At 33.1% G+C, this 11880-nt stretch overlaps 1 protein-coding gene across 1 annotated transcript; it reads left to right on the top strand.

The window, feature by feature from the left end:
• The first annotated feature begins 494 nt into the window (after nucleotides 1-494).
• On the top strand, nucleotides 495-4564 carry LOC145118582 (Disease resistance protein (TIR-NBS class)). The gene is made up of 3 exons (XM_079054279.1): nucleotides 495-1094; nucleotides 1350-1543; nucleotides 1627-4564. Exons 2-3 carry the CDS (start codon nucleotides 1390-1392, stop codon nucleotides 4263-4265), a joined length of 2793 nt encoding a protein of 930 aa, XP_078910405.1. The 5' UTR covers nucleotides 495-1094; nucleotides 1350-1389; the 3' UTR covers nucleotides 4266-4564.
• The last annotated feature ends 7316 nt before the right edge of the window (nucleotides 4565-11880 follow it).

Raw genomic sequence — 11880 nt, 5'->3', positions numbered from 1 at the left:
TGGCCAAATATTCTTAAATTTATCATTCATTACCCAACAAACACAAAAAAACAACACATACCCATTGTCCAAATTCACAAAAAGATTTTCAAATCTACAAAACCCCAAAATCCGTTTCATACATGGGAGACATTTTTTATATATTAACTTTTCCAAAAACGAAGACCAAAAAATCCAAAACTTTATTTTTAAAAAAGATTAAAAAAAACCCAAAATAGATTAATGACAAAATTTTCTCATCTTTGACATAAGTGACCTATAAGATCTTTGCAAATAAAAATCTTGTCACATGGAGTTGGTAAATTTAAACCTTATGATACTAATAAGATTAAAATATGATAAGATAAATATAGACAATTAGACATTGACCCTTTGGATGTTGAAAAACGTTTGGACCTTTGACACTTAATAACTATAACCTCGTCAGATCCGTCTTCTTGTTGGGTCCTATACTCTATACAATACATACATAACGATAACATATCCATTTGCTTTCTTTTTCTCTCTTTTTCTCAATTTCCCAGACATAATAATATACATACATATAAATACATGTATATATAGGTCCACACACTGAAAGAAAGAAGGGTTTTAGTGCAGAGTTAGTCTAGGTTTGAAATTGATTGGTCTGTGTGAACAAAAACCCTTGAAGATTTTTTTTTCTGAAATGTAAAAACCTTCCTCCTTAAATCCAATCTTTCCCTAAAAAAGGGTTTCTGTCAAAATTTCAAATCTTTCTTTAAAATAGCAAAAGCTTTGCTTTTTAGTTCACTTTCCCCCGTTAAAAAAGATTAGGGCTTTTGTTTCTCTCATTGTCAACTTCATCTCTCTGAAATCTGAATCTTTACATTCAAATCGATACCCATCTTGATGATTTTAGACACAGTCTATTTATGTGAAAGTTGACTTTCTTCTTGACTAGGTCAGATTAACAAGTTTGAAGATTTGGGGGTTTCTTGATTCAACGTTTTTTTTTATTAAAAAAAAATCTTTCTGGGGGTTATATTCGAATCGAGGAAGTGGGTTTTGGTTTGATTGTGTAAAGATGCGAGATATTTATCGGTGATTTGATGATCTTCATGGCTGGAAACCAAGTAAGGGTTTTTTTTTTTTTTTTTTTTTCTTTTTTCAGATCTGAAATTATTATAATATAATGTAATTTATATTAAGATTCGTTGTGTTTGCAAGTGATTCTTTAGATCTGTAATGCCATTGAGCCTTTGATTTCCCCAAGATCTTTCCATCCAATTCATGGTTTTAATTTCCTTATTTCTGAAATGAGTTCACATTCGAAACTTTCTTGAAATATTGATTTAATTTCTTATTATTATTTTTTTACTGATTTTCAGATGAGTAGAATCTGTATCAAGAGGAATTAATTATATAAACATGGATTTACGAGAAGAAAGTTCAAGACTTGGATCGACGTTAAGAAATTTATCATCTTCATCGACGTTATTCTTCTCTGCAAATCAATCACCATTTTTCTCTCCAAGATCATCATCATGGCTACCAGCTGAACTTTCAGAAACTCTTTGTGATGGTAAAATTACAATATTAACCCCGGGTATTATTCGTTTCCAATTTTTGATTTCAAATCTTTGACAAAAAAAATCGGAATTTCAGATGTCGCCATTAATGCTGCAAGCACCTCCAGCGATCTACAAAACTTCGACAACTTCCATGAAAACGAAGCTTTTGAAATCGTGGAAAAGTCAAAGAAAGTCGTCAGAAGTCCAATCTCCTCCTTTACGCCGCCGTCAACGTCGTACTGTACAACAAGGTTAAGAAGCTTCGACGTGTACATAGGATTTCATGGACGGAAACCGTTACTGTTACGTTTTGTAAATTGGCTTCGAGCTGATTTAGAAGTACAAGGATTGAGTTGCTTCGTTACAGACAGATCAAAATGTAGAAACTCACGAAAACATGGAATTGTAGAAAAAGCCATGGACGCAAGTACATTTGGGGTTGTTGTTTTAACAAGAAAATCCTTCAGGAACGCTTACACGATTGAAGAGTTAAGATTCTTTTCGAGTAAGAAGAATTTGGTCCCGATTTTTTTTGATGTGGGGCCGGATGATTGTCTTGTGAGAGATATAGTTGAAAAGCGAGGGGAGACATGGGAGAAACATGGAGGTGAGCTATGGCTTGTTTATGGCGGATTAGAGAATGAATGGAAAGATGCAGTGAATGGTTTGACACGTGTCGATGAATGGAAGCTTGAAGCTCGCGATGGAAAATGGCGGGATTGTATTCTTCGAGTTGTGACGCTTTTGGCTTTGAGATTAGGAAGAAGAAGCGTTGTTGATAGGTTAACGAAGTGGCGTGAAAAAGTTGAAATCGAGGAGTTTCCGTATCCTAGAAACGAGAATTTCATCGGGAGAAAAAAGGAACTTTCAGAGCTTGAATTCATGTTGTTTGGTGATGTGATTGGGGAGAGAGAACGAGAATATTTTGAACTTAAAGCGAGAGGAAAGAGGAGGGAGGTGAAAACGGAGATTAGAAGTAGGCGGCGGAAAGGGAAAGAGCCGGTGGTTTGGAAGGAATCAGAGAAGGAGATTGAAATGCAGAATGGGGACCACGACGGCGACGCCCACTTTTCTTCACCGAAACCTAAACCAGGGAGACGGAAACGAGCGGTGAAAGTTGTGTACGGAAAGGGAATCGCGTGTGTTTCCGGCGACTCTGGAATCGGGAAAACGGAATTACTTCTGGAATTCGCTTACAGGTTTCATCAGAGGTACAAGATGGTGTTGTGGATCGGAGGTGAGAGTAGATACATTCGTCAGAATTATTTGAATTTATGGTCGTTTTTGGAAGTCGATGTGGGGGTGGAGACTGGATTAGAGAAAACCAGAACGAAAAGCTTTGAAGAACATGAAGAAACCGCCATAGCTAGAATTAGAAAAGAGCTTATGAGAAATATACCTTTTTTAGTAGTAATCGACAATTTGGAATCTGAAAAGGATTGGTGGGATCATAAACATGTAATCGATCTTCTTCCTCGATTTGGGGGAGAAACTCATGTTCTTATATCCACTCGTCTGCCAAAATTACTGAACATGGAGCCATTAAAACTTTCATACTTATCAGGCGTTGAAGCAATGTCTCTAATGCAAGGAAACATGAACATGAACGATCGGACCATTTCGGTTTTGGAAATTGATGCATTACGTTCGATTGAAGAGAAACTTGGGAGATTGACTTTAGGTTTAGCCATTGTTGGAGCTGTTCTTTCTGAACTTCCGATCACTCCAAGCCGACTTCTGGACACAATCAATCGAATGCCTTCAAACGGGAGAGAAAGAGAAAGCAATACATTACGTCGAAACACATTTCTATTTCAATTGATCGAAGTTTGTTTCTCCATATTCGACCATGCAGATGGCCCACGAAGCTTAGCGACTAGAATGGTTCTCGCAAGCGGGTGGTTCGCACCAGGTCCAACTCCGGTTCCATTACTGGCCCTCGCCGCTAAACAGATCCCGGAAAAACACCACCGGACTCGATTATGGCGGAAGATTTTACGATCATTGACATGTGGTTGTTCATCGTTATACGATAAGAAATCGGAAACGGAAGCGTGTTCGGTTTTACTCCGATTCAACATCGCCAGAAATTGCACAAAAGACGGTTACATCCATTTCAATAATTTAACGAAGCAGTATGTACGGAAACGAAGCATACCAGGAACCGCCCACACGGTGGTGCAAACAGTGGTGACACGTGGCACGGTGATTCACAACTCAGATCAAATTTGGGCCGCGTGTTTCTTACTATTGGGATTTGGAAACGATCCAGTGGTAATTGAAACAAAAGCATCAGAATTACCTTTTCTAGTCAAAGATGTAATCTTACCTCTTGCGATAAGAACATTCATCCGATTCTCCCGATGCACCGCTGCTTTAGAGCTTTTACGATTATGCACAGACACACTGGAAGCGGCAGATGAAGCGCTGGTGACTCCGGTGGAAAAATGGCTGGATAAATCGTTGTGTTGGAAACCGATTCAAACAGATGCTCAATTAAACCCTAGTTTATGGCAAGATTTAGCGCTCTCTAGAGCGACTGTTCTTGAAATTAGGGCAAAATTGATGCTGAGAGGAGGACAATTCGACATTGGAGATGACTTGATACGTAAAGCGATCTTCATTAGAACTTCTATATGCGGTGAGGATCATCCAGACACTGTATCTGCACGAGAAACGCTTAGTAAACTTACCAGGCTTTTAGCTAATGTTCAAATCCATACTTCACCATAGATTTATACACAAGTTTACAATAAACCTTTCTTTTCATTCATTTTTTTTACTGAATTTAGTGGAAATTTTATACCATTTTTGAGTATTCGAGCTGCAGTTATGGTTTTGACGACTTTGAAGAAGATTGGGGGGAATCAAAATGCAGCAGGTAATGTAAGAGTAAGACTCATGACATTTCTATTTCTGGAAAGTTTGTGTATGAATTGACCATTTTTGAACGATTGTAATTTGTAGAAATGTTTATATTTAGTTTACAACTAGAGTTTCTATTATCGGGAATGTAGAGAAAATTTATAGTATTTGTGCGCATTATATTTCTGTTTTCATGGTTGCAAAATGAGTTGAAAATGTTTGAAATGAATTATGTTTTTCCGTCAAATTTTTTCATATGAAAAAATCTTTAAATAAAAACTAAATTATGTTGCAAGGGTCTGATTTGTCAAAGTTACAAACTTATTTTGGAGGGATAATGACTTGATAGGGTAAGATACTTTTTGAAATGTATACATTTAGTCCTTATTTTTTTTTTTTTTTGTAAAATAAACCCTTATACTTTATTAATATGTACATATTAGGTCCTTTTCATCGGATTCTACAGGTTTTGCTGACATGGAAGGGTTTATTTTACAAAAAAAAAGAATAAGGACTAAATGTGTACATTTCAAAAAGTATATTACCCTATCAAGTCATTTTCCCTTTCTTTTTATTTTGTTGAAATGAAATACCCAGGTGACATCCACATATCCACAACGAGATTTTTCCAACTTTTATTCATCATGAAAAAGAGGGAGAATCCCGATCTCCGGCGACTCCTTTGTGTGTTCCTACACATCACTGGTAGCAAGGAGGAATGATGGCAAAAACAACAAGGTCGAAGGGGGAGGCAGGAGGAAGTAGAGACGGTAGTTGGCGGCGAGGAGCTGCTCTGGTATCCCCCTCGTCGATTCTTTCTTCTTTTTCTGGCAACATATCTCAAAGATGGAGGCAAAGAGAGACAGATCGGAGAAACACAACAGGTAAAGGGTGTTTGGCTGTTGCTGTTCGACCGGAAGGAAGAGAGACGAGAAAGAGAAGGGTCGCTGCCCTTTTCTTGTTGCTGGAGGATCACCCACCTCCGGTGACTAAGCTAATTAATTGCTATTTAGTGCCACTTGTGCTTCCACATCAACAAAACCTGTAGAATCCGGTGAAAATGACCTAATGTGTACATATTAATAAAGTATAAGAGTTTATTTTACAAAAAAAAAGAATAAGGACTAAATGTGTACAATTCAAAAAGTATGTTATCCTATCAAGTCATTTTCCCTAAAAGAAAATTCGTATATGACCGGTATACCGGGTATAGCCGGTCACAAGGATTATATTGTTACAAAAAATAAAGTATAAGGGTTTATTTTACAAAAAAAAAGAATAAGGACTAAATGTGTACATTTCAAAAAGTATCTTACCCTATCAAATCATCATCTCTATTTTGTATTCAAATCAAACGGTCTATAGTCTATATAGTATGTTATACATTGAATGTAGAAGGAAACTATTCGTATTCCCGACCCCACCTCTGGCTCCCCCATTCTATTCATATTCCCAACCCCACCTTTGTTCCCCATTCCGACGTCGCTATCTCACCAATTTCAATCAATTGCTCGTATGCTTTAATTACAAAAAAGTTATAGACCCTTGTGTAAATACAAAAAAGTTATGGCTTACTGTGTAAATGTAGAGTTAATTGTAAAGAAAAGATTAGAGCCGTTTATTATTTGAATAGAACTAAATTATTCAATTGGGCAATTCGGTTTAGATATTCAGATTTCTGGATTGTTTTAAATAAAACCATTGGTGGATCCGGATTTAGATTTGTTGGATGCAAAAGATATGATTTTTTGTCGGGTCATTATATCAAAACGGTTCTAAATACAGGTAAGTTAAAAGACTGTGACATTACAGAAGAAAATATTAAAGTATATATTATAATTGCCCAGTACGACCTATCATATTTTGAAAACATTCAATTACAATTTGATTTGGTGCTTGAAATTAATAAAAGGGTTAAAGTCATAAAAATGTAACCAACTATCTAAAATGTTTAAAAAAAAACCATCCAACTAAAAATGTCATTAGAATGTAACTATCTATCGTCTTGTTTTAAAAAAAATATACCATTGTTAAAATGGTAGTTAAAAAAATAAAAACAATAGTTTGAATGATGTTTTATAATCCAAAAGAATAGTTTTTCGCCTTTTGATGATATTTTTTAGTTGAATGATGTTTTAAAACATTTTGAATAGTTAGGCTATTTTTTCATGACATTAACCCTTAATAAAACTCGGTTAAACAATTATTTGGATGAAAGACGATTCTTTTTCCTCTTGCTGTTTTAGCGTTTTTCCAAGATACCAAAATACACGAATTGGGTTTTTTTTTATTAAAATTAATTATGATATGGATACTATTGCATGATGTAAATAACTTAAAGCACTTTGGCCCAAATATTATTGAGGGCACCGCTACAAATTTAACTCCTTTTTTTTTTTTAAATCGAACTCGTGTCTATATTTTATAGAAGCTAATTCGTACATGTCAGTTTTTTTCACACACAACAATTTATATTTTAAAATATTATATTGTACAACTTTATAAAACATATTATTGTTTATGGAGAAAAATTGTTTTGTACAAATCAATTCTCATTTTTATATAAAATTTCTGAGATCATTGGGGACACTTCCCTCCTTTTCAATGTCCTGCATCCGCTGATAAATAAAACTGAATATTAATTTGGATTTCAGGTTGGTTTTTGTTTATAAAATAAGAACAAATAGTCTTAAAATAACCGAATAACAACCTTTATTGATTTGATCATGTGGATGTGACAACGTGTCAGCTATATCTAAGACTAGTGTGTATGAATTTATGTTATAATGTCATTTTTTTGTTATCTCACATGCCATATGATCATCCACATCATACTATTTTAGGTAGAAAATTATCACCACACCTTCACACAAAAATAATTTCCAGGTCATATTTTTTCTTTTTCTTTTTGAGTTTCTTTTTAAATAATTGTAAAAACAAATATAATTTTTATAAGACATACTATTTAAATAAAACATATTACTTAAATAAAACCACAATATTTAAAGTGTCAACTTGTTCAAAATATTGATCATTGTTTTTTAACGATAAAATATTTGATTTCAAATGCAATTCATTTTAGTCTTTAGATCAATTGAGCTTAACTTTTCGTTGGGAAATTTGTATAAAAGTCACACACATTTTTTTTTTCTTTCGGTTTAACCATTGAAACCGGTAAACACTTGCAAAATAACCCTTGTACAAATTAGTGTCGATTTTAAGGGTTAAATTGATAAAATAAAAAATAATAAAATAATCGTGGATGATTTTTTTCGTTAATAAGATTAAAGTTTAAAGAATTTTTTGGAGATTTGCTTTTTCATATATAATAAATTTATTTGAAGAAAACTTGTATTTATTCATTAATAAACTCAAAATATAGATAATTTTTTTTATTAAAAAACACAACAATAATAATTTATATATCATTTTTGAAATTTTTTTATTCTCTTTAATAAATATCATTACTAGAATCATATAGATATCATCTATATCTTATGTAACTTAAGAAGACTTTGTTTATTTGTCGCAAAAAGTGCATTTTTAGACCAAATGCTACTTCATTGTTGAATTTTTAGGTCTTAGATGTAAAACGTTTACCATAAAACAACACATTACCGAAGATCCTTTTCACAATCGAACAACACATAAGAAAATAAAGGTTTATCATGTGCTGTTATTCCTAAATAAAGCTTCATTATACACACTATATGACCTAAACACACACTCTTTACGACAAACCAACAAAAGTTTTATTAATTGTATTTAACATGTGTTTTTATAGCTATTGTGGCTCTTGTATTAATATAAAGGGTTATTGTTGTAAAAGCCCTCATATTTACATGAGATGTGTGAACATCTTCTAAGTTCGTTTTTATGTTCATTAATGCCTCATATTTGTCAAAAAATTTCATTTTAACCTTTTATCACGTTTTGCATCCTCTTAGCCGGTCACCATTGCTATAAAAACCCTCATATTTACACATCACCACAACCATCCTTTGCCACCAACAACATCGTCTACTACCACTAGCCTCTGCCACCACCACCACCAATAAAGAAACCATCTTTACCATCTTAACACCACCTTATTCCTCCATAATAGCCACCATCTTCACCATAAAACACCAGTAGCCCTCATCAGCACCATCTCCGACCCACCTTTTGTATTCTTCATCTCCGATCCACCATCATCACCATCACAACGCCACCCTTATTCCTCCATAACAAAGCCATCTTAAGTTATATATATATATATATATATATATATATATATATATATATATATATATACTAGTAGCGTACCCGCACGATGCGGCGTCGGCTCATAGTTTCGTTTGGTGAAATTTTTTCGATGGCAATGAATTTTCTTTCGATATGCTGTTACGGGATAAACATAAATGTTGGTAATTTAGCTTAAAAAGGAAAACATGTTGTATTTTTTCGGTTAAATATAATACTATGTTAATTTGGTTACAAATAAAAAATATTTTGCTATTATAGGTTAAATATGAAAGTGTGTTGCTGTTATAGGTTAAATGTTAAGAACGTTGCTATTTTAGGTTAAAAACAATAATAGGTTTTTGTTTTAGGTTAAATAATGTATGTTACTGTTTTACCTTAAATAATTAAAAAAATTAGGTTGCTATTGGCCTCACAACCTCGTGTACATATACATAGTACGTGGTAAAAGACTCATAACCTCATTGCTATATTTTCAATATAAAACGTATTCTAGTTCTGGGATACATTCACAAGGCTTAATTAGTTTTACCACTAAGTGGACTTTTTAGTCACCAAAGTACATTGCTACTTATTGAATATTTTAGCCACCTTTATATATTTTTGCAACTTTAAATTTCACATGTTATAATACCACTATTTTTGCAACTTTTACAACTTTTACAACTTTTAAGATGAGTTTCTTATTTACAACTAGATGCATTCCCCCGCGTTGCGGGGGTTGGATGGTGTTGTTTTTATGTACATGTATAGTAGATTGTCTTAATTGGTAGCCGCAGTTAGGTATGTTGCTATTTGCTGCAATTTGCTCTTTTACAAATTTGATACTTAAAATAAAAAAAATAAAGGACATTGCCCTTTGCAGAAAAAATGATCCAAACTACATAAAGCTAAACATTAAAATGAAAATACATTGCCCTATTTTAGTATTTTTGTTGTAAGATATACAAAAAAACCCACTTAGCATCAGTCCAATGAAACGCATTTTGATGAACCCGGTTCAGCTCTTCATGTTTCAGTTCCACACGTATAAATGGGTCCGGAGGGAAAAGAGGTAATATATGGTTTAGCAAAAAAGTATTTCTACAAATAGCAACATAGCATACATAGGTGTTGTTGTCATCTCACTCATTCTCTATTTAATCACAAATCCCACCTTATGTGATACCTACTGGAAAGATGAAAAGGCAGAGGCTTAACTGGGCCGTAACTGTGCCAACCTCAAATACCTTTGCTGCATAAAGAAAGCAAAAACAAAACACCCATTAATAAATTAATATTTCATGGTGTTTTTTTATTTATATTATATGGTATTATTTGAAAGCGTTAATAAATGTGATTTAAGACTATTAAGTTTAACCAAATACCTAATGTTAATGGCTGGTCTTCGTATAATTTTAACAGATAATTGAAATTTATGATTTTTGTTTATAACTTTTCCAATGTATTATCCTATTAGATTCATCACATGACTGAAAGATATCATCCACAAAATGTGAATGTTTGGTTATTTAATATAAATCTAGATATTATTTGTGACCGATAACCCATTTCGTACCTGAATGTGAAGCTAATATAAATCAAGATCTGTTTCAGCCAACCAAACATGTCACATATAAAAATACTATTAAGTCTTAACCATCATTAGGAGCCACAAAAAAGTATAATGGTTTATGTAATTTTTTTTACCTGATGACAGACACATTAGGTGGGTTCATTTGGATCAATTAGTTGATCAATATCCAATGAGATGGCAGTTGCAGTGGTCCGAAACACTCCAGCTAAGAAATAGTATAACACCTTCAATTTGCATACATTATCCTACAATTCAAGAGTATGTAATTAATAGTGAACAAATAACTTGACTATATAATAAAAAATAAAAAATCATTAATATGTACTATCTGATATTTAAGATCCAAGCTTAAAAATAAAAAGTTATTTGTCATATAAGAGCGGTGCGTCTGACTATACTATTCACTTGTAAAATGAGAAAAATTGTAAATTGTCATTTTGCATGGAAAAAAACAAAAGCATTATGAAACCGTCTGATAATGACCGTAATTACAGAAAGACTGTTTTTCCGAACCCAAACCAAAAAATATTTTGAGGCACACTTACAACTTTTGGGAATTAAAAAAAACAAAAAATACTAAAAGGTGAACTTATTGCACCTGTCCATGATTGACCATCTCTGATTTAATCGACTTCTACATCGTAAACTGGAATAAAACAAAAAATGAAGCTTTGGGTAGTACAATGGATAGAGAAATACATATTTGTGTTCCTGTTTGAAGATGTGGATGGCCATAATGTTGAGATACATGCCATGCCATTAGAAATTAGTACATAGTTTGGTATGATGGAATCGGGGAAAGGAATGGAATGGCTGATACCATCGGAAAAAAAATTTGTTTTTTTGTCTGGTTGAATATAACAGACAATTCTAAGTAAATTAAGTAAAAATGACAAAAATGCCCTTGTATCTTACCCCACAGTTTTCAAAGAAATGATCATGGTTTGTTGGGAAACTTGTGTCATGGCTTTGCTTCCAGGTGAAGGTGCAAGTGTCACCAGGTGAACCTGCAAGTGCCACCTCCTTCAGCCTACATGATTAAATACTAAAAATAATATAAATATATATTTCTATTTTTTTTAAATCTGACCTTAACGCGAGCAGAAGATAAAGGGAAACTAACTCTCAGTACCGTTTAAGTGCAAATGGTAGCATCAACCGCTCTCCCTTTTGGACAGCAGGATTTATTAAAATAGTTCGTGCCTTTGGGGCACAAATATTTCTAAGAACAATAAAAAAAAGTATAAGTTGATTTATAAATAAGGAAAAAAAATCATGTTTTTTAACAATGAAAATAATATATCAAATGAGATATATCGCTAAATAAGTTTCATATAGAAACATATTTCAGGTTGTTTGGAATGTTAATAGATTTTTCTTCGAAAATTTTATATTCACCAATTCATTGTTATATATAGGTATTATTATTATATATATTAGCAATTAAACCTTACATGTAAACAGATCATCGATTCATTGTCTTCATTTCTACTGAATATCATGAATGGTATGATCAATGGATGTTTCTTCATTAACCCCATCTGCATCTTCATAAAAACTTGGTATCAAGAACATAAGTTAGATGTATAAAGTGGAAAAGGATTCAAACTTTTTTTTTATCATACCACAAAGTTAAGGCTCAAGTGCACAACCTCAACAACTGCT

This window comes from Lactuca virosa, chromosome 6 (assembly GCF_052849685.1).
Source record: "Lactuca virosa cultivar CGN04683 chromosome 6, Lactuca_virosa_CGN04683_v6, whole genome shotgun sequence".
Lineage (NCBI taxonomy): Eukaryota > Viridiplantae > Streptophyta > Magnoliopsida > Asterales > Asteraceae > Lactuca > Lactuca virosa.
This window is presented reverse-complemented; position numbering and strand designations above follow the sequence as displayed.

Bases quoted from the DNA above. Each gene is read 5' to 3' on its own strand.
- LOC145118582 (XM_079054279.1), top strand. From the start codon at position 1,390: ATGGATTTACGAGAAGAAAGTTCAAGACTTGGATCGACGTTAAGAAAT. The intron at 1,544-1,626 runs GTAAAATTACAA...TCGGAATTTCAG, and splicing joins TTCAGAAACTCTTTGTGATG to ATGTCGCCATTAATGCTGCA.